This window comes from Equus przewalskii, chromosome 2 (assembly GCF_037783145.1).
Source record: "Equus przewalskii isolate Varuska chromosome 2, EquPr2, whole genome shotgun sequence".
NCBI lineage: Eukaryota > Metazoa > Chordata > Mammalia > Perissodactyla > Equidae > Equus > Equus przewalskii.
The window spans coordinates 12,859,238-12,881,521 of record NC_091832.1 but is presented as its reverse complement, the minus strand read 5'-3'; the positions used below and the strand labels follow the sequence as shown (position 1 = coordinate 12,881,521).

At 47.3% G+C, this 22,284-nt stretch overlaps 2 protein-coding genes across 9 annotated transcripts in view; one reads left to right on the top strand and one right to left on the bottom strand.

Moving 5' to 3' along the window:
• Positions 1-22,284, bottom strand: part of TESK2 (testis associated actin remodelling kinase 2) — a 163,381-nt gene that overhangs the window by 14,489 nt on the left and 126,608 nt on the right. For 2 of the 7 annotated variants that reach the window (XM_008538718.2, XM_070609798.1), the window contains exon 1: positions 1,714-1,995. In XM_008538718.2, the coding sequence (XP_008536940.1) occupies positions 1,714-1,995 (282 nt within the window). Of the gene's footprint in view, positions 1-1,634; positions 1,996-5,371; positions 7,024-7,331; positions 7,450-8,162; positions 8,250-8,469; positions 8,554-8,810; positions 8,896-9,120; positions 9,204-18,599; positions 18,747-22,284 lie in introns of those variants that run through there. The other 5 variants (XM_070609797.1, XM_070609796.1, XM_070609801.1 and 2 more) reach the window with 5 other exon arrangements.
• TOE1 (target of EGR1, exonuclease) lies at positions 1,914-5,462 on the top strand. 2 transcript variants are annotated; one of them, XM_008538717.2, is made up of 8 exons: positions 1,914-2,045; positions 2,805-2,947; positions 3,035-3,075; positions 3,269-3,323; positions 3,441-3,599; positions 3,866-4,125; positions 4,323-4,482; positions 4,554-5,462. In XM_008538717.2, the coding sequence occupies exons 1-8, from the start codon at positions 1,994-1,996 to the stop codon at positions 5,169-5,171; spliced, it is 1,488 nt and encodes a 495-aa protein (XP_008536939.1). In that variant the 5' UTR covers positions 1,914-1,993; the 3' UTR covers positions 5,172-5,462. The 2 variants fall into 2 exon arrangements, with proteins under 2 accessions (XP_008536939.1, XP_008536937.1); XM_008538715.2 differs by having other exon boundaries at positions 3,227-3,323.

The window sequence follows — 22,284 nt, the reverse complement described above, 5'->3', positions numbered from 1 at the left end:
AATGCCTGATTGCTTGCTTCCACAATACAGGCCTAACTTTGAGTGCCCACCTGCATCACTGCCTTCTGAAATGAATTTAACTGAAGTGATCTATTATCAGGACTGAGAAATGTGTTCACTGAGATGGAACAATCTACCAGCTCAGCTTTTAAAATGTGAAACTTCCGGGGAAGTTTCAGAGGAGAGAACTGATGGGGTTCAGGGCAGGCCATCCTAAGATGCACCACTCTGGCATGTGGATTATTTTGAGCTGAAGACAATACAGGCTCAGAAGACTCAGGAAGAACATTTGACCCTCCCCTAAACTGCCCAAAAGAATTTAACATAGAAGGCCTGTTCCAGGAAGGAGCCAATACCATGAGATAGTTATAGTACAATGTAAAATAAGTGTGACAGAAAGGCACAAACAAGCCCATTTTTGGCCCAGCAAAACTTGTTTAACAAACATTTGCATTTCCATCTCCATGTAAATTGTCTTCCTCCCCTCTGAAAACCCAAGCCACTACCCCCAACATCCTCCTTTGCCTTTAGCTGAAGATAATATTTAAGCTGGCAGCTAGGCCATTTTGTTGAGTTACTCAGCTTTCCTGGGTCTCTCCTACATATACATGTTATAAAGCTTTGTTTGATTTTCCGCTGTTATTCTGTCTCATGTCAATTTAATTCATAGCCCAGCCAGAAGGACCTAGAGTGGGTGGAGGATTTGTCTTCCTCCCCTACAAGTTTGCCTGAAATAGCTGCTTCAATCCCCAAGTGTCTGTCCACCTTGAGGCCTCACCTAATCCATCTCCTCTGCTTGGACAGCTCTTCTCCTATGCCTTACCTAACATCTACTCATTCTTCAGGTCTTGACTTAAATGTCCAGATCAGGTCCCCCTAGTCTTACCCTCTTGTGTACTTCTCCATTGTTGCTCTTATACCAATAGTAATTTCACGTTTATTTGTGATTCTTTGATCACTGTCAGCCTCCCTCACTTGACCACAAAACTCCACAAGGGCAAGGGCTGGGTCTCTTTTGCTGACTGTTGTGTCCCCAGAGCTGAGCACAGTGCCAGGTAAATTATATACAATAAATACTTGTTAAATTAATTAATGGATTGAGGGATAGTAAAAGGAAGTTTTCCCTTTTTTAGAATGGGAGAAATCCAAACAATTCTGAATAATGATGAAAAAGACTCAGTAGACAGAGAAAGGTTGAAGATGAACTAGAAGCAGTGAATAGACAAGAAAGGGTTGAGAGCCCTTGGTGAGCCGAGAGGATAGGAACCGGAGCACTTGGAAAAGCAACGCTTTCTGGTAGGGACACCTCTCTGAATCACCCTCTAGGTCAACTATACCCCCTGATTGCTTCCAGTTTGTCCTTTCCTCGCCGTTCCTACTGCCGAGCCTTAATTCAAGTCCTTATATCACTTGCCTGGATTATTTCAAAAGCTTCCCTGCCAGTCGGTAGCTCTAACCCCTTTGCAGCCTCGTCTCGCGTCCCTTTCCCCCGCCTCTTTCGCTCTCCATTCCCCCGGGGAACTTGCCCAATCTCAGCATATCCTTCTTTCCCCCACACTGCCCCGTCTTTGCTTAACTCCTCTGCGTACTTTAAGCTTAGCTCAGGCAGCGCCACCCGCTCTGAGCACCCCTACCCTACGCCAGGGCTGTGCAGATGGAGACGGCGTAAAGCACGGACCCGGGTACCCGCCAGCACGCACGCGAAGACGTTACCTCCCGCGCGGTCTCCCGCACCCAGCTCCCGGACGCACTCCAGGGGGCGTGGCTCCGGCCAATCCAGGCGGTGATCCGAACCGCGCCAGCCAATAGGCTTCCAGCGCGCGCCGAACCGACTCCTCCGCGCCAGACCCGGGAGGTCTGAACGGAAGTCCGACCCGTCGGCGACTCCGAGGGCGACGGCCCGCCCCCATCCCCGACTGCGGGAGTCGCGCCAGCAGACGAAGCGGAAGTCCCGCGTACCCACAGGCTACTCAGGCGAGGGACGCGCGGTATCATGGCCGCCGACAGTGACGATGGCGCAGCTTCAGCTCCAGCGGTCTCTGACAGTGAGTGGCTTCCCAGGGGCCGCCTTAAAAGCCTGTGCGCTTCGGAGGAGGAGAAGGCCTCGGGCTCATACTTCTAGAAACCGACCTCAAGTTGCAGAGGACTAGCTCCTTCCTTTTGAACCAGCCATGAGGAGACTACAAGTCCCTGTGTGCACCGCGGCCCGGGCTGCAAAAGCCTGGAGTGTTGGGAGCATTGTCAGGGCACATCGGGAGATGTAGTCTGAAGCTCATGGCTTTGTTAAGTTGGGCAGGTTGGGAGTTGTAGTTCAAAGGAAGTGAGAAGCATTGGGAGCTCTGGTGTAGGGCATTATTTATCAGGCTCCAGGCCATACTGGCTACTGCCGCTTGTGGCTGCTGCGGCACCATGGGAACAGTAGTATGGAGTTGTGGGATATTAAACAAGCTGAACTCCTCTAGCCCTGCAAAATATTTCCTACAGGATGTAGGAAAGAGGAACCTCACAGGTCATCTAGTCCAACCTTTCTCTTCTACGGATTGTGATGCTGAGGGGGAAGTAACTTTCCCAAAGTCTCACATGAGCCATTGGAAGACCCAGGCTTCCTGTCCCCAAATTCAGGGCACTGTTCCAAGACCTGTGTGTAGAGCATGTGTCATACAAAGGCCTGAGGGGAAAGCAGCCATTTCTTGCCTTAATGGACACTGACCCCCCCCACCCTGCCCCAGCCATGGCCTAGCTTGGTATCTCTTCCCCTTGCCCCTTGCCTGAGCATTAACATCCATCACCCTCCTTACCCCCAGGTGGTGTCAGCAAAAGCACAAAATCTGGGGAGGAGCTAGTAGTCCAGGTTCCTGTCGTGGATGTGCAAAGTGACAACTTCAAGGAGATGTGGCCATCCCTTCTGCTGGCCATAAAAACAGCTAGCTTCGTGGCTGTGGACACGGTGAGGATTGGGCAACGGGGAGGGTAGGCGATTGTGAAAAGGCTGGTGTTGGGGACCTCATACAACTCTCCCTTTATCCACCCATAGGAACTGAGTGGGCTTGGGGACAGGAAGAGTTTACTGAATCAGTAAGTATAAGCCCTGATCTCTTTAGTCCCAGCCTTGGCCTTGGCAGGAGGGGCAGACCTCAACCCTGGAGTGGAGGTCACAGGCCTGGGTGGTTTGGGTGCTTCCTGAGGCTAACTCCCAGCCACAGCCACCCCCAAACCCAACCCCAAGGTGCATCGAGGAACGTTACAAGGCCGTGTGTCATGCTGCCAGGACCCGTTCTATCCTCTCCCTGGGCCTCGCCTGCTTTAAGCAGCAGCCAGACAAGGTATGAGCTGATCTCACCCCCATCCCAGGTCTGTGGCTGGGGAGAGGAGGGTTGAGATCCTGGGGAACATCAGGTGTGAGGTTTTCTCCTTCCAAGTCTTGATGTGTTCTCCCCCAGAGTGGACACTCCTACCTGGCCCAGGTGTTCAATCTGACCCTGTTGTGCATGGAGGAGTACGTCATAGAACCAAAATCTGTGCAGTTCCTGGTGCAGCATGGCTTCAACTTCAACCGGCAGTACGCCCAGGGTATCCCCTACCACAAGGGCAACGACAAGGTGGGCCTCCAGCCTTGACACTGCCCCTTCTGGGACTTCATTTGTTCCTACCCTAGGCTGGGTGCACGGGGAGGATCTGCTTCTTAGGGAATATGGGGAAGCCATAGTGACAGGGCTGGGAAAACAAGACTGATACATGGGTGAATAGCATTTGGTTAGGCAGGGAGGGGGAGCTTTCCAGGTAGGGGAGCCTGAGATAAGTGTCCTGTAAAAGAGGCTCCCTAGGGGACTCTGTCCTTCCCGATGACCCCTTTCTTTCTACCCAGGGTGATGAGAGCCAGAGCCAGTCAGTGAGGACACTGTTCCTGGAGCTAATCCGGGCCCGCCGGCCCCTGGTACTACACAATGGTCTTATAGACTTGGTGTTCCTATACCAGAACTTCTATGCACACCTGCCCGAGAGCTTGGGAACCTTCACTGCTGACCTATGTGAAATGTTCCCAGCCGGCATTTATGACACCAAATATGCTGCTGAATTTCATGTCCGCTTCGTGGCCTCCTACCTAGAATATGTCTTCCGGAAATGGTGAGGGACTAGTTGAGGGAAAGGGGTGGGGCGTGGTATAAGCCTGACTATTTCATTCACTTAAGATTATTTATTGAGTGCCTACCATGTGCTGGGCACATGGTGCTGAGGATTCAGCAGTGAACAAAACAGACAAAAAACCCTGCTCTCATGGAGCTTATATGCTAGTGGACCAATACCCTCTTGTGCCTTTGCAGTGAGCGGGAAAATGGGAAGCGGCGGGCAGCTGGTAGTCCACATCTTACCCTGGAGTTCTGCAGCTATCCTTCTAGCATGAGGGCCCATATTGACTACCGCTGCTGCATGCCCCCTGCAACCCACCGCCCTCATTCCACCAGCGTCTGTGACAGCTTCGCGGTGAGAACACCCACCTGGGGGAGGGGAGTTCTGATACCTGGAACTCCTCTAAGCCTCTTTCCTATCTCTAGGCCTATGGCTGGTGCCCTCTGGGATCACAGTGTCCTCGGTCCCATGATATTGACCTTATCATTGACACTGATGAGGCTGTGGTGGAAGACAAGCGGCGACGGCGACGACGTAGGGAAAAACGACGGAGGACTTTGTTGGGCCTGCCTAGGAAACAAATCTCTGGGGAAGCTGAGGATGGTCCTCCCATGAAGCAGGTCTGTGAAGATGGCCTCAAGGCTGAGGAAATTGAGCAGGAGATGACTGAGGATGAGACTAGGAACCAGCCTGGCTCTGAGCAAAGTCACAAAAATGACTTAGAGGTGGGGCTTAAAACAAGGCCTGAAACAGCTGACATGGCTACTTTAGAAGCGCCAGGGAGTCAAGTCAGTCCTAACCCAGTGCCTGGGGATGGACTGCATCGGGCTGGTTTCGATGCCTTTATGACAGGTTATGTGATGGCCTATGTGGGAGTGAGCCAAGGACCCCAGCCCTGTAGTTCTGGATCCTGGCTACCTGAATGCCACAACAAGGTATACCTGAGTGGCAAAGCTGTACCCCTCACTGTGGCCAAGAGCCAGTTCTCCCGTTCCTCCAAAGCCCACAACCAGAAGATGAAACTGGCTTGGGGCAGCAGCTGACCCAACTTCTACCTAGCACTCAGGGCCCAGAAAGAGAAGCTGAGGGTGGGACAGGGGAGTCGGGGGTCCCTCTAGCCTCTGAAGGTCCTACCCAGAGTTGGGGGTGGTCCTGGCAGAGATAGATACTGCTGCATCACTCCTGGACCTTCTCCTTTACCCCAGGGGCGAAGGAACAAGGTACAAGTAAGAAGGCAGACCAGCACCTGTAACACCAACTTTATTTTTTAAATCTGAAAGTGTCTTGGGAAAGTTTTACAAAAAAAGTCAACAGAAACAAGTTATGAAAATATTTGACTAGCTTCATCTTTGGTTATTTCTTATTGCGGCTCTGTAAGGACAGACTGTTCCCATAGCTCCAGCAGGAAGGGAAGAAAATCAGTCCATGTACAAACCATTTAACCAACTGGGTGTATCACATGTTGACAAATACAGAGAGCAGGCCCTAGGCCTACAAAACCAGCCCCACTCCCAACCAGAAGGTTGAAAGTCTTTTAGGGCAGAACATTAAGACTCCTTCATAAATATGAAAATAGATTAATCAACTGGAAAAGATCTTTGAATAGGTTAGCTAAGAGCCATGACCACCATGCTGCCTTGCCCTCCCCTTGCATAGAAATGTAGTGACGTGGTCTGACCGTGGAGTAAGTGCAAACAGCAATTATTCAAGTGTCTTAGACATACTGGCAAGAAGCACCCCAGTCTTCAGGTCTGAGAAATAGCCATGCCCAATGGCTTCCTGGCCAGCTCCAGGTTCCATCCAGTAGCTTATGTGCCCCAGGGAAAGGGCAAGGGACAGACCGGGGGTGAGAGAAGAACCTGGGGTAACAGCTGCCTGCCCACTCAAAGTAGAACTAGGAGTCCTCTGGTCTTGTCTGGGGAAGTACACTCGGGGGTCAGGTGGGAGCCAGAGCTTCTTGCTGGGTTTCAGAGGCTTGGTATCAGCTGTTGACCCTAACTAGGAAAGCCTGTCACTGCTGCCTCCCCTCATCCACAGCCATTGGGCACTGGGAGCCCCAAAGTTGAGCCTGGCTTGGCCTAACCTGCCTGCTCTGGGAAGAGTCAAGGCTGTGCACCAAGGGGGCCCTATGGCTTCAGCTGAAGGTCCATCCCAAAGGTGAGGCAGGAGTTAACCCCCCTCACCCATCCTGCTCTCCCTGGGTTTTCAGGCCTATGCCTGAGACAGAGAAGGGAACTGGAGCCAAGCTTCTTGGTCTTTCTTCTTCTACCTCCATTTCCTCAGAGGTACCTGCGAGGCATGGACTGGCCCCCTGGGGCCTGGGCCCAAAACCATTTTCTTCCTGGAGACTGGAGCAGTCCATGGCCTCATGGGCTGGAGCAGCTGGTAGGGCAGATGCTCGGAATGGCGGGATCTCTCTTACTCTGTACTTGAGACTACTGAGGCGTGGTGGGGGCCCATCAGATAGTGATTCTTCTCGGCCCACAAATGGACAGGCTTCTTGATGCAAGAATTCTGGTGAACCAGGCAAAGAACGCCACCGGCGAGCAGGTGGGGCCAGGGGCTCCTGCCAGTCAGCCACAGGCATAGTTCCAGGCCCTGGTGCATCCAGGTCAAATACCAGGGAGATGACAGACTTGCTGGGAAGGTCAAAGAACTTGATCTTGCCACCCTTGAGGTCCTGGCGAGCACTGAAAGGGTTGATTTTGGGGGTGCGGGCAGCATCACCTTGTTGTGGCCGGTAGTAGGGGTCCAAGACATTCACTGGCTTACGGGAGAAGATGTCTGACTGGCTCCGAGACAGCCAGATATTACGTCTTGGGCGTGGGGACTTAGGAGGGATCTTGTCATCCAGTGAACTCAGTCGCTTCACCCCAGGCCCTTTCTCCAAGAGTCCTGAAGAAGAGTGAGTCAAGTCAGGGTTACTCTCACTTGTCATACAAATAGAAGTAACACTTTGTACCACAAAGTGTTTTCCTTCAGGAAAGCAAAGTAGGTACTGTTGTCCACATTTCACCAATGAGACTCAAAGGGGGGCAATATGCCAAGTCACAACTCTGAGTTCAGCACTTTTTCCATTATCCCCTGCCCCTCCCCCTTTCTTCTGGACATGGGATCCTACAATCAGAGCCCTAGAAGGGAAGGCCCCACATCCTAATTTCCTCCCTTGGGGTCAGGTTGGATACTCTGGTTTAATCTCTTACCCTTGTGGGGGGTCTGCAGCTTCCTGTCCCTCTCCACCTCTTCCTCCTGTAGGCGGCTCAGAATTTCCTCCAAAGTCTTCTCAATCTCCACAAAGGATGGGCGCAGTTTGGGATCCATCTGTAGTCATCCACACCAGCCATTAGCCCTGCCCTCCTATCTTCCACCCCAAGGATGGCATTTGAGTCTGTTTCTGGCATCTTTTAAGATTCAGATGTGCAGCTAAGAGATCTTTTCTGAAGGCCCAGACCATGAGAGTGATTCCCAGAGCTAAGGTCAGGAATTGTCTAATAAGCTATTGTCTAATACCCTCCCGTGTCTCAGCACCCTTTCTGTGTGTGTCTTATCCCTTGTTTGGCATAGAACCCTCCAAAAGGGTATGCTCACACTGGTTTGTTCTGTTCTTCCTTGAGTTCTGCTGTTAACATGTTTCTTGGAGCTACCTGGACAAAGCCCAGCTACCCCTTGGTCGTAATGGGTAGGTCCAGCCCCAGAGCTTGCAAAGTAATGGCTAACAAGAGCCTTTCCCATGAACCTTTGGACCAGCTGGACCCACAGCCCAACTAAAACCTGACCAGAGCTCCATCAACATCCAAGGCAAGGGGTGGTGGGTCTACCCTGCAGGCTGAGGATTGGATAATAGAAAGCAATTCTCTTTTCGTTGGTCCAGAGCTCTGGAGAGTCTGGCAGGCTTGGAGGAGGGGACATGGGGACTGTCACTCATCAGTGAAAATAAGGCACCTCATGAGGCTAATAGCCTCTCCCTACAGTCCTAACTGGGTAAAAAGGGTTCAGCCAGCCCCTGACCAAAGCCAGGGGGGAAAGACACTCACGTTACAGCAGTTGAAGGTGAGCTGCAGAAAGTCGGGAGGACAGTCTCCCACCATATGCTGGAAAGCGTCATAGTCCAGCCCGAAGTTCTGTGGATGGATATGGTGGAGAGGGAACAGGGCACGTGGGCAGACAGGTCATTAATCCCTCCACCCATCCTGGCCTGCTCAGAAGGAGAGGCTGGGAACTGCCCCTGAGAAGCAGCCACACAGATGAAGTTCCAGCAACTCCACCCCAAGAACAAAGCAGTTCCATAGCCTCAAAAGCAGCCCCATCCCAGTGGCACTGATCCCCAGGCCTGCAGCTCACCTCTGTACGGGGAAGATAGTCCGGATCAGCCTGGATGCGGGCGATGATCTCACAGAGGATGATACCATAAGAGAACACGTCCGCCTAGTGGGTAGTGAGACCTCAGTTTCCCTCTCAGTGGGGTGAGAGGTGGGGTTTCTGCCCCTCATGTCAACCAGCCCAAGTCTGGGCCCTAATGCCCATATTTCATTCAATTTGTTCACTGGACAGCTGCCAGATACCAGCCCTGCTCTTGGCAGGAAGGATGTAGATCTTTACCCTGAACATAAAGCTTAATCCTTGACACTTTCTGCTAAGAGTGGATTCTAAGGAGAACTAAGCCTTGGGATCCCCAGACTCACCTTCTCATTGTAGGGCTCATCTCGGAGAACCTCAGGTGCCATCCAGAAGGGTGAGCCCACCACAGCCAGCTTCTCACTCCCCTTGCTGTGGGTGAGATTATATGGGAAATGAGCTTGCCACTGGCTGGTGCAATGGGACATCTGACCATTAGGAATTCCTCTTCCCCAAGAATGAGCACAGACTAGGACTGACCAAATTTAGGGAGCTAAAATTGAGCTGTGACCAAGTCTTGGCCTCTGGGGAGGAAGCTGAAGTTTTCCCTTTGCCTCAGTCCCTTCTGTGATCCCAGCACCCATTAGGGCTACCCACCTGACATCAGGGATCTTCTCAGCCAGGCCAAAGTCAGCCACCACTGCAGAGTAACCATTCTCATCCCTCTTTATCAGGCAGTTCTAGGATTCCCAAAGAAGAAGACACTGTGGCTCAGAAGTGGGAACCAGCCAGACACAGAGTTACCACTACCCCTCCCTGCCATAGGGCACCTTGTCCTCTGCTCCTTGGTGAAACCACACTCTTAGGCTGACCCTAGTGGTCAAACCTAGGGGCTCTGACAGCCATGTAAGATGAGTTAGGCCTGGATCTTGGGTGGCTGCCCTAGAATTCATATCATGCTCCAAAACAAATATTTATCTTTGCTTTCTATGTGCTAGCTATGATTCTAAGTGCCAGAGATAATTCAATGGACAGAAACCCTTGTCCTCTTGGAGCTTACAATCTAGTGGAGGAAGACGGACTGTTAGGCCCCTGGCCTCCCTTCCTCAGAATGCACAGACCCAAAAACCAGGCGTGACCTTGCCAAGTAATGTCAGCATAGGACAAGTGCCCAAGCCTACAGTAACTTTCACTGCCCACAGGATCACAACCAACGTCCTCTCTGGCATTATGATCTAGGAGCTGGCCTGGTGGCGTAGTGGTTAAGTTTGTGCACTCTGCTTTGGTGGCCCAGGGTTCGGGGGATTTGGATCCTGGGCACGGACCTATACACCACTCAAGCCATGCTGTGTCGGTGTCCCACATACAAAAAATAGAGGAAGACTGGCACGGATGTTAGCCCAGCAACAGTCTTCCTCAAGCAAAAAGAGGAAGATTGGCAACAGATGTTAGCTCAGGGCCAATATTCCTGACCAAAAACAAAAACATAAAAATGTCTATGATCTAGCTCTAACCAACTGCCCCTTCCCCACTGCCCTTGGTGCCCCTATGCACACATCTTCATCCAAACTTGTCACAGACAAGCTTGACTTGTAAAGCCTGAACAGGACCTTCAAGCCTTTGCCTTTGCTTATACTGTTCCCTTTCATTTGGAATGTTCTCCCTATTCTCGTTTTCACCTCAGAAAATTTTGTGTTTTAAGGTAAGCTACATTTCCAGGCCTGTCTCCTCCAGCTCTCACCTTCATCTCTCATCTCAGTTCCTTGAACTCCTCCTCTATGCCACTTCCTCCTACAGTCTAGCAGAGAGCCTGTCAGCAACTCAGGAGCAAGTTCTGGTTTGGGCCTTCCTCACAGTATTCAATTCATGAGAGAGGCTCAGGACATGCTCAGTGAACAAATCCTGCTCTCTCCAGAGAAAGGATGAACCCAAACAACTTGTAAATAAACACAAAGCAACAACAAGCTCTCCCCAAATAGTTGCATTCAAATAGCCCTACACTACTCTGGCTTAGGAGGACCTCACTCCACTCCACTCCCTCCAGAGGCAGCAGAGAATAGGGATCCTTGGCTCACAGGGACATTTCTGGGGCCAGCAAGGCCCTATCTGACCCACACCAGCCCTCCCTCCTCCTCACCAGCCTTGGCATCCAGTTTCCTAGGCATTGCCAAGTAACATTCTGCTTACTCCACATCAGATACCAATTGGTCCCTTACTCTGATCTTGACGTGATCACACTATTCTTTTGCCCTGAGCTGATTTCATCACATCCTCTCCTACCCTGGATCCTAGGTAGACATGCACCATCTCTGGCTTCCAAGCAGGACTGTCCTTGTGCTTGTCCTGGCTTTGGCCCTCCCATCAGTCCTACTGGCTCAGCATCCCCCAGCTCCCTGACTTTGATTATCTGTGAGAAGATAGGCCTAAGCCATCTTGCCTGTTACACAGCTGTAGCCCAGGCTATAGGGCACCAGCCTATGAGGCAGTGGCGGCTCAGATCTGTCACTTATTTTGTGCCCCTCCTCCTATTTCACAAACAGCTCATGCTCCTGTGTCCAAGGCCCAGTCTAAAGTCCTATCTACTATTTACTTTATAGCCCTCACAAGCAATCCTGTTAAATTCAGCATGGGAGCAGCAAGTAAGGAACAGAACATGGCCACAGCACACCGCCCTTGTCAGAGTGGTTTAGTTTCTGCCCCATCTTCACATTCATGAAGACCTGCTGTTCACTCACTGCAAACCACCTATCCAGGAGTAAGTGACTTCACAGCAGCTTCTCTGAGCAGCTGAGAAATAGCTAAGGCAGGGATGAGCAAGGCTTCAAAACATGGGGTAAGGCAGCCTTGCCGAGTCTGCCTCTGGTCTGGAGTGTGACCAGTGCCCCTCTTAAAGCTTCTCCACAGCCAACAGCTGGGCACTGGAGCCAAAGACAAAGATGGGCTACTGCAAACCAAAAGAGCTAAAGTGTGGGGTGAAAAGGCAAATGGGGAGGAGCCCTGACCAGGATTAGCCCCTATGGGGTTTTCCAAAAAGCTCCTGAGCCTGCCCTTAATGCGGTCTAGGCCAGTGAGGCTTGGCTATAATACTGGCTGTTTTTACTTCCTTATCTCCTGCTCATTCTTCACTGGCTTCTGCTGGAAGTATTCTCACTGAGGATCCCAGTGAGTTCCATGGCATTAAGCTCAACAGACAAAATTAGTTCTTATGTTACTTGATCTTTCTGCTGTTGACATACCTTATTACTTCTTCAGCATTTTTACACATGATTCAGGAATAGTGCTAGATGTGCAGAGAATAAGCAGTCATGGTCCTGGAGCTAACGGACTAGCTATTAGAGGTTAGTTAGAGGCTATTCTTGTTCCTTTTTGATTCTTCTCTTCTGGCTTCTAAGACACTACAGTTCTGGATTTCCTTCTCTACGCTGCAGCCAAAGGCTCTTCTTCGCATCCATCAGGGTGATGCTCTAAGGGTTCTATCTTGGGCCTACAGCTCTTGTGCTCTATTGTGGAGGCTACTCCACATTTCTTCTCTAATTACCACCTCTGTGCTGATGACTCCCAAATGTGTATCCTCAGCCCTGACCTTTATCCTCAAGCTTCAGATTTGCACATCCCATCTATTTCTGGACATCTCCTCCTGGATTACTCAGATTGAACTCCATACAAGCACACCTGGACTCATTTTTTCCCTCAAAAAGCTAAAACTCTAGCTTTATTTTTAGGTCAGCTGGTACTGCCACTTTTCCACCCAGTCTGCTAAACTAGAAACCTGGGATTCCTCCTACTTTTTTTTTTTTTTTTTTTTGAGGGAGATTAGCCCTGAGCTAACTGCTGCCAATCCTCCTCTTTTTGCTGAGGAAGACTGGCCCTGAGCTAACATCCATGCCTATCTTCCTCTGCTTTATATATGGGACGCCTACCACAGCATGGCTTTTGCCAAGCGGTGCCATGTCCACACCTGGGATCCAAACCGGTGAACCCCAGGCCACTGAGAAGCGGAACATGCAAACTTAACCACTGTGCCACCAGGCCTACCCCACCCTATATTTTTTAAATCTTACTCCAACTAATTTTAGCTTCTAACTGTTTTTCAAATTGGTTCTTCCCTCTTCACCCTCACTACTATTGCCCTAGTTCAGGTGCTCATCATTCCTCCCCTAAATATTGCAATACTCTTCTAACTGGTCTCTGTGGCTTGGTCCAGGCTTGATCAACATAATCCACCTTCCTCATTCCTGCCAGTACGATCTTCATAAAATGTAAATCCAACTGTGTTCCTGCCCTATTTAAAAGCCAGCAATGACATATTGTATGATTCCACTTATATGAAACATCCAGAATAAGCAAATCCATAGAAACTGAAAACAGATTAGTAGTTGCCAAGGGAGAGGGGAATAGGCTATGGGATTTTCTTTTTGGAGTGATGAAAAGTTCTGAAATTAGATAGTGGTGATGGTTGAATGTACTAAAAATCACTGAAATGTATACTTTGAAAGGGTGAATTTTATTTTAAGTAACTATATCCCAAAAAAACCTGTTACTTTAAAAAGAAAAGCCGACAATGGTTCTTCATTTCCTATCTATAAGATAAAGTCCAAGTTAGATAGTAGGATATGATCAGACTCCTCTTTTCAATGCTTATCCCCTACCACTCCAGCCTCACAGTCTGCACATCATACTGTTTGTGCCTCTATGCCTTTGTGTATGCAATTCCCTTTTTCTGGTCAGTCTGGACTATTACGCCTCCAACACAGGCACAATACTTACTAAGTAGAATTCAATTTTCAAGATTCAGCTCAGGTATCATCTCTTCCAAGAAGCCTTCTCCATAACCTCAGGTTGAGTTAAATATCCATTTTCAAAGCATTCTATGCATTCTCCTCTAACCTTAGCATGTGCCATATTATAATAAAAGTATCTGTTTCTATAGCCCCTCCTATAACTATAGACTATAAGCTTTAGGAAAGCAGGAATGTCTCAAGAGGCCAGTGGCCTAGAGAATACTTCCTAGCACCCTGGGTAAGATAAAGATTGCCTACTTCTGTCTGTGTGGTACCCTGGGAATTATAAAACATTTTTCACAAACACAATCGCAATGGTTCTTCAAAACAACATTGTCAGGTGGGCATATCTGAGATTTTTACATTTAAGATGAGAAAAGTGAAGCTTACAACTATAAGTGATATAAAGACCCAGGTCTCCAGATTCTAAAGGGTTCCCATCTAATGCTTTTGGCCTTTCCAGAGGAACAGGCTGAAAAGCTTTCCACTGGCAACAGCAAGGCCATGGCAGGAACAATGTAGTCTTAAGAAAGCAGCAGGGGCCAGGGCCCATGGAGAAGGCAGCGCTGTTTGTGCAGGCAATACAATAAGACCCCTTCATTTGGGACACTAGCCCCTACCTCCAATGTTGGTTCATCTGAGGGCATCTAGTGTAATGTTTGCATTTCTCACCCAATTTGGACATGGCCGCAGAACAGACTATGTGGCTACAGAGTACAAAATATGAAGCTCAGACCACTGTGGGGTTCTGAAGAAGCCAGACCAATTTTCAGGCTGTGTGAGATGCAAAGTCTATTACATAGAGGGTGAAGAATGCTTTATTCAAAAGTATTCTTGCATAGAGTAAGCAGCAGACATAAGAGAAGCCCAGTCAGACTTCCCTGAGGCGAGAGGTGACCTTTTCAGGTTCAAAAAGGAGCCCAGGCACTGCTGCTGCCTGGCTCCCATTCCTCTTTGTCCTCACCCCGATTATAATACATCATCCTGCAGCAGAGAGACTTACATGTTTGCCTCTTCACAGGCAGGGAATGACCCCATTCATCTCTGTGTCTCTAACCTAGCACAGACACACACAAAGAGCTGACCAAAAGTTTGTTATATGAAAGTCTGGACGGATGACTGAAGCAACAGGGCTGCTTTCAAAAGCAAGCATCAAAGGCTTACACTGATCATACAGTGGAATCTCCATAGTGTGGACTGAGCTGACGAGAATCAAAGGGGGGTGCCATGAATGCATTTCTGAAAGCCAATACAAATCCTTCAGAACTGGGCCAGAGGCAGATGCTTGAGAGCAGTTCCTGAGGTCTCCTAGAACAGCTGCACAGTCAGTACTTGCATTGAATAAAACCACCTGAGCAGAGAAGTGCCAAGTCCTGTTATTAGTGTTAACTCTAAACTAAAGCTCTTTCTGCAGCAACAAAAAAATGGCCTTCAATGTGCCATCACCTCTTTTCCCTCAACCTCAACAAATTCACTCCATAAACCTAGTTAGGATCCATGAGGAAAGTACTGATTCTACATCTCAAGAAAGATTAAGTGGTTCTTTTCGCAGCACAGGGAGGTCAGAGGCTGAATTGCCCTCCTAAATGCCAGAGACTGCTATAGTCCAAGTCTCTTGAAGATTGTCTGGTTTACTGTAATGTGTTCCATCCCTTGCCCTCCATCCCACCAAGTGACCCCCATATCTTTACCACAGCTCTTGTGTAATAATCTGCTCACATATGTGTCTCCCCAACTAGACTAAGAGCCTATGGATGGTACAGATTGAGTTACAGTAATTTCTGTGTCCCCAATACTATACCCTCTAATAGCACAGTATAAATGGTTCCCAAAAGCTGTTGATGGTTCTCGTTATAAAAGACAACCACAGGGTGCCCTCACAGACACGCTCTACATCCATCCAGCGTTCAGCTTTGTTCCTAATTCATGCTCTCTTCAGTCTCTGAAAGTTGGCATTTTCTGTTCCTCATTGTGTGGTACAGCCTAAGACTATATAGCTGGATAGGCTTTTGACTCTGGTAGAATCACCACGGTGGCTTCTTTACAGTCAATGAAAAGAACACAAACAAAAACCCAACAACCAAGAATAGAGGTACGATTCGTAATTCATATTTCTAGGGGTAACCAAAGAAGACCAGGGATGCTTGCCTCATCCCAGGAAGTAATGGTATTAAGCAGAAAGAAACCACTGTCTCAGCTGCCCCTAAGAGCCAAGCCTCATGTACAGTTGTACTAGTTACTCCTAGAGCTACTGGTAAAAGCCTGTGTGTGGTTATTGCCATTTCTTGATGGAGCTCACAAACTGAATATTTTTAAAGCCACGCTACCTCCCACTTCCTTCCAAGTAAACTGTCAGCATCACCACTGCACATATCTGTATCAGGGTGTTTCTTAGAAGTAATTACAAAATTAGATTGAACAGCTCTGACAGACTTCTCACTCTTGAAAGCAGTATTGTAGAAACCACTGCCGTGTGAGTCCTACAAAGGCAGTACTGCTTTCAGGAGGCATCTGATCAGAAACTAGGGATCCTCTTGGCCTCTACCACAGGCTCAGGATCTTTTGGAAAAAGGCATCTGCTTCTCTCTGCTCTGGTTTGCCCACCTGGAACATGTTCCTACTCCTTTAAATCCCTCTTGTTAGCTCCGAAGCCCAGACTGATTGTTGCTATGACGTGAAGGGCAGAATCTCTTCTACAGGCTGGGAACACTGAAGTCCCCAAGGTCACTGAAGTCTTTTGGAGAGGTGGGACAAAATTGGGTCTGGGACTCAAAATCTCAGTTCTTGAGCAGATGCTTTGGCCTCTGTGCTATCAAGTGCATCCTCTAGGTGCCATGAATAAAAAGGTGATTAAGAGGAGCATTTGAGAAACCTGGATGCTGGTGGGAGACACAGCACAACAGAACAATCAAATAATATCAAGTGTACACTACGAAAATATAAGTAAACCATATTTTATTGTCCTTAAAGAAATCAAACTCAGACCCAAGGCTGGAAATGAGATAATTTGGAAACCTCAAAGCCCTACTCCGTCCCTTTAGCTTTATTTCTCCCTCGGGGCTTCTCATTCTTATGGTCACTGTCACCAGTACATAGGTCTCCTGGGTGGGGCTGCTTTGGCCTAGGTGTGGACATACAACCCTCTCCCTAATCCCTGCAACACAGTTACAACAAGGCTGAAACATTCAGACAAAACTTTACCAAAAGCTCAGAGATGATAAAAGGGCAATGAACACAGACAATCTCTCAAATTGAATTCTAAAATCCACTTGTTTTTTTTCAACTTGAGATTCCCTACAGTGCACTTTTCAGCCTATCTCCAGGTTGCAGAGTCCTTTGTTCTCACCACCTGGAAGTATCCTCAATACCTCCTTAAAGTTCAGACCCAAGAAAGCAGAGCCCAGAGACACAGGGTTCTTTCTCTTAAGTTCCTGGTTGCTCATCTTGAACCAACCAACACTGAGAATATCCACTCCCTATTGGGAAAACCAAAGGATGATGGTCTTACCCTATCGGTTCCAAAAAGGCAAGTAATTTTTATAATGCAACATGACAAGCCCCAACAGAACCACCCTTGGATACTAGCACAATAGGATAAAGTGTTCTGGGGGCACAGAAGGGAAGATGATGAACTCGTTGCAAGAGCTCTCCTCCAGAAAGCCTAGCTACCCTAGCCTAGTGATCTTTCCTTTCTCTGAAAACTTATAGTCTATAGCTGAACACTCAACTATAAAATGCCATGGACTGTTCTTTAGTTTTTTTTCCCAACAAGACTGTAAGTACCTCTAGGTCAGAAACTGTCCTTTATTAACATTCTTTCATCGATGGTGCCAGACACAGGAGACACTGATGCAGGTGTAGAGGAAATAACTGTGTGACTGATAGATAACTTCTCATGATCTCCCCTCCACCTTGGAAGAAATGGTGTTCTCTGAGTAGGAAGAAAAGATTTGATTTTGGCTGAATGCCTGAGGTAAGAGTAGGCTATCAACTGAAGGCAGTGTCCACCTATTTGCCTGGAACAAGTGCAGTTTTCTTAGTCTTGACTTTCTAAAACATTCAAGGGGAGGAGAAAAGGCTGATGAAAGGATAAGATACCACCTTCCAGGTCCCAACTGTCCAACTGTCCAGTCCTTGCAGGCACCAATGAAGATAAAGGATTCCTCATAACTAGGCCTCAGCTGGTCACCAGATTCTACTGCCAGCTAAACTTCACTAACAATGCAGCTAACTACAAATGGCCCTGCCACACCCAAAGGCCCTACAATCACTTCCCCAAAGCTATTTTCTATGGCGTAGTTTATAAACCAATGGCCAGGGTCCCTCAGGGACAGCACTGATGTTTGGAACACCAGAAACATTCTAATGTGAGGTAGCCAGGGACTCACTGCTCTAGGCCTTACTGGCTCTGAGAGCACAGCCTGCTTTTGTTCCCTTTGCAAACTTCTTACAACAGGTTCCCTACCCCTCATCCATGACAGAAGGCGTATGGGAATATGTGCATGCATGTGTGTGTGTGTGCATATGTATGTTCGAGGGTGAGGAATGAAATGACAGCTATTCTTGGGCAGGTACAAAACTCCTGTATACCTCCCTAGAAGACTTTAGATCAGCTCCTGGACAGAAGTCATATTAGATGATTTATAGTTCCCACATAAATGATCAAACAGTGCTATTTACATAAGCCTTGTCATGGTAGTGTCCTGGGTCACTTGGCCCTGAGGTGCCTGCCGTGTAGCATGGCCAATGTTCTCTAAAAGCAACTCTTTTCTAACCTGGTCACACAGCAATTTGGACAGCAAGAGAATACTACAGAGACCAGCTGACGCCAAAGAGGAACTGGCAGGATGGCAGAAATTCAATCACACAGACAGAAGATGGGTCAGTACGTTATGGCCCTCAAAACCTGCACTGAAGTGACTAAAAATCACTGAACTCATGTTCTTAGTTAAGAGCTACTTCCTGGAGGCCATGAGAGAGAACACTGAGAGAGAGGCTACCATATTGCCTTGACTCCTATATTGCCTTGTGTCACTCCTATAAGGCAAGAATCTCTTAACCCTCTTCATGCCATCTGCTCTTGCAACACACATTCAAGAGAGAGAAATCAAGCGTAAAGGTTCTCAGGACATATGTGTTGCCTGGCTCAATACTGAAAGGTACCTGCTGTGAGCCAAGATTGGCTTTCTAAGGACTAGCTATACAGAGTAATAAGTTGTATCCTCTGTGATTAAATGTTAAATCTATAAGAGATCTCCATCATTTCAAACCTCATTAATGATTGGTTTCTTAACACAGCTTTCTTGGTAATGGAGGATGATGTCTCGAAGAGTTGTGCGAGTAAAGCCTTCATACCTTAGACGTGAGGTCCCGATGGAAAATGCCTTTGAAGTGAAGGTAGCGGAGACCCACTGCTATATCATAGGCCAGTTTCACCCTCACAGTCCAGGGCAAATGCAGGTTACTGTCTAGCAACTGTTCCAGGTTTCCAGAGTTGATATACTGCAAAACAGAAGGAAAACCCAGCTACCATTTGTCAGGAACGTTAGGACTGGTGGTAAAACCACTAAAGAGTAAACACCTAGAAGATAGAAACTGTTTATTTTTTTAAACTTACTGAGGGTTTATTCTGCATCCAGGCACTATGGTAGGTACTGCACACAAAGATACCTTCCTTTGAGGAGATCACAATCTCTTAAGGGATACAGACAAATAACATCATGTGGTAAGTGCTAAAATACAGCGTCGTACAGGTACGACAGCACTATGCAGCGCAGAGGACAAAGTTACTAACTCAATCTGGGCATGTCAGAGAAAGCTGCACAGAGGAAATAAGGAGTTTAAAAGATGACCTAGGGGAGCAGGAAAGAAACACAGTCCACACAGAGGGCACAATGTATGTAAAGTTATAGGTTAAGTGCCTGGTGCATTCAGTAAACTAACTTACTCAATATGGCCAGAGTGCATGAATAGGAGAGGTAGGTGAGGCTGCTATGCTTTGCTAAGATATGTGGACTTTATCCTGTCTATACGGAACAAAATAAGTCTTTTAAGCAGAAGAGCAACATGTTCTATTTGCTTTTTACAGAAAAGATTATCTTAGCAATGGTATAATAGATGGATTTGAGTGGAGAATATGGAGAAGGGAAAATAGGTTAGGAGATTATTGCAATAATCCTGGTGAAAGAAGGGTGCCTAAGTTACAGCAATAGTGGAGGCATTGAAATAGAGCAAGATTCAAGATGTGTTTAGATGGCAGAGTCAGAAAAACCTGATGACTGCCTGGATGGGGGGATGAGAGCAGTGAAAAGCTCTAGGCTGATCCCAGGCTATTGGCCCCTGGATGCCATTATTAAATATCCAAAATATAGGGAGAGAAGCAGATGTTTAGAAGAAGCAGCAATGTTAAAAGATAGTGAGTTCAGCTACAATATGTTGAGTTTAAAGGCTTGTGGGACAGCCAAGGTGTGAGATGTTCTATAGAAAGTCGGTTTAAAGTTTAGGAACAAAGTCTAGGCTAAAGACTAACATTTAGAGGTAATAACGTTGAGCTGAAGAAGTCACTGATGCCAAGGAGTATATGAAATTGTCCAGGGGATAACATGTAAGGTGGGAAATTAACAGAATCCCAAGGAATGGTAACATTTAAAGGAGCAGGGAGAAGAAGAACCAAGCAAGAATGTCATCATAGAAGCCAAAGAAGGAGAACATTCCAAAGAGGAAATGACCAAAAGTATCAAATGCTACAGATCAAGAAAGATGAGCATGAAAAGTGTCCACTGAATTGCAAGTAGGAAGTCACCGGCAACCATGGCCAGAGCAGTTTCAGTAAAGTGGTTAAGACCAAAGTGAACTGAGGGGTGAGTAGGAGATAAGGCTATGGAGAAACTATGTGAGGATGTACTCTTGCAAGAAATTTGTCTGTGTATCATTCCTACATACCCATGAAGGGCTGCTTTGCTTTTTTTTTTTTTTTTTGAAGAGAAAATAAACATATTTATACAGAGATGATGATGTTAATAATAATGACAACAGCTAATAATTATTTATATAGTGCTTACTTTGTGCCAAGCACTATTTTAAAAACTTTACATTAATTATTTCATTTAATCTACACATAACCCTATGAGGTAAGTATACTATTATTCTCATTCCACAAAAGACATTTAGAGGTTAAGCAGCTTGCTCAAGGTTACCCAATTATTAAGCAACAGAACCAGGGTTCAAACCCAGGCAGTCTAGCTCCAGTGTCCATGCTCTTTATCACTACATTATATTGGAGAGTTAGAGGCCACAGCATCTGAGTCAGAGAGCCTCATGCAGAAGAGGAACTCAAAAATTTTGCCAATTAGGTTGATGAATTTATTCAAACTTTACATGATGTATTATCTCCCTCTTCCTTCCAAGGGAGAAAAAGGGGCAAATTTATCTAAGCCTAAAATTAAGCTCTTAATACCTATTTTTGGAGGGATATTGAATTTACAAAAGACTAGGGAACCTAATGGGATAGGAGGCAGGAGATCTGAATTTTAGTCCAAATCTGCCTTTAAATAGCCATTTAACTTTGGACAAATCAACTAATAAGGCTATCCTTCAGTTTTCTCACCAAAGTATGATAACCCTTGATCCATATAACTCACAACGTTATTCTGAGCCTCTAATACAAATATATAAAAGTGCTGAGAATATAAAACTGCTTAGAAAAATTTAAGTGTCATATACTCTGAGATTTTCTGATGTAGTACCATAAACACCAAAAAGAACCAGCTGGGGGCAGCATGATGCAGCACTTCAGATCGCTGGATGAGGCAGAGCAGGTTTGGCAAGGCAGAGAGAATGGCTAAAAATATACCTAACTTCTCAAAAGGGAAACCTGTCGATCTGCTTCATCCTGCTTGATAATCCATCTTTGGCAATCTCAAAATGAGGCATAATGACGGCATTAGCACAGTGCCTTCGTCTCCTCACTCTAGTTGGATCTGTCTACGGTTCACATTGAGGTTCCCATTTGCTAAAAAAGAAACTGAACTTGCAAGGTTGGAAGCTACATGGGGGCAATGAAGCTGGCATCTAATCATGCAGACCAATTTCTTGAGCTCTAAGAGCAAAAAAGTCTGAAGAGGGGGAAGTTACTTCTTTGGCATGGTGACAGTGTGACACGGAAGGCCTGACTTAGGTTTCCCAATTGAGGGCCAGGCAGAAAAGACTATGACGAAAAAGGCTGTGTGTGCACTCTCCGTGGGCCAGGCTAAGCCAGGACTCTTGACTCTGGTTCAGAGAAACACATGTTTACTCTGTTCAGCCATGTCTCTGAAGTCCTAAGAAATCCACAGACTAAGCTAGAGGGTGGAGAGCAGAGGAGAAAGGTGAGACAAGGAGAGGAATCACACTGGCTAGTAGGTTCTGGCTTTTCCAGGCAAGACAGAAAAAGCACAAACCAAGACGAGAGAGGGAAACCAAATGGAGTTTATTGTTACAACCCACGTCTCTTGCCTGCCTCTGGTGAATTCTTTGGTGGGTTGATAAGCCTCTGGGCCCTCAGAAACCACAACTTCTCCGTGTCTTAAGAGCTTTGCACGAATGAGGAAAGGAAGTTTGAGGTCTGCCAACAAGGAAGATTTGTAAGTCGCTACAAGCTCTGTGTGCCCATTAGTTAGGACACTCACTTCCCCATAAGCAACTTCTGGAGCAGACTCAGCTGGTGTGTCCTTTGACTAAATCCCTCTGTGGGGAGCAGAAGCAAGAGCAACTGCACGAGCACATTCAGCTTTCCGGGCTGGGGATAACAGCTGCTTTGCTTTCGTTTTCTTCCACACCACTCCCTCGGGCAGCCCTACAAAACAACCTAAGGCATTGACAATGCATTTAAATAACCTACTAGAGAGAGAAATTTTTACGTTTCGCTGTCGTTCTTTTAAACTTTCCAGTTCAGAAAACCATAATATCAGCCAATCAAAGGAGTTATAGGTACTTCAACACCTCTCAGTGACAGTGACCTCAACTTTACCTATACTGAAACCTGCCTCTCCTCCTCATGGTC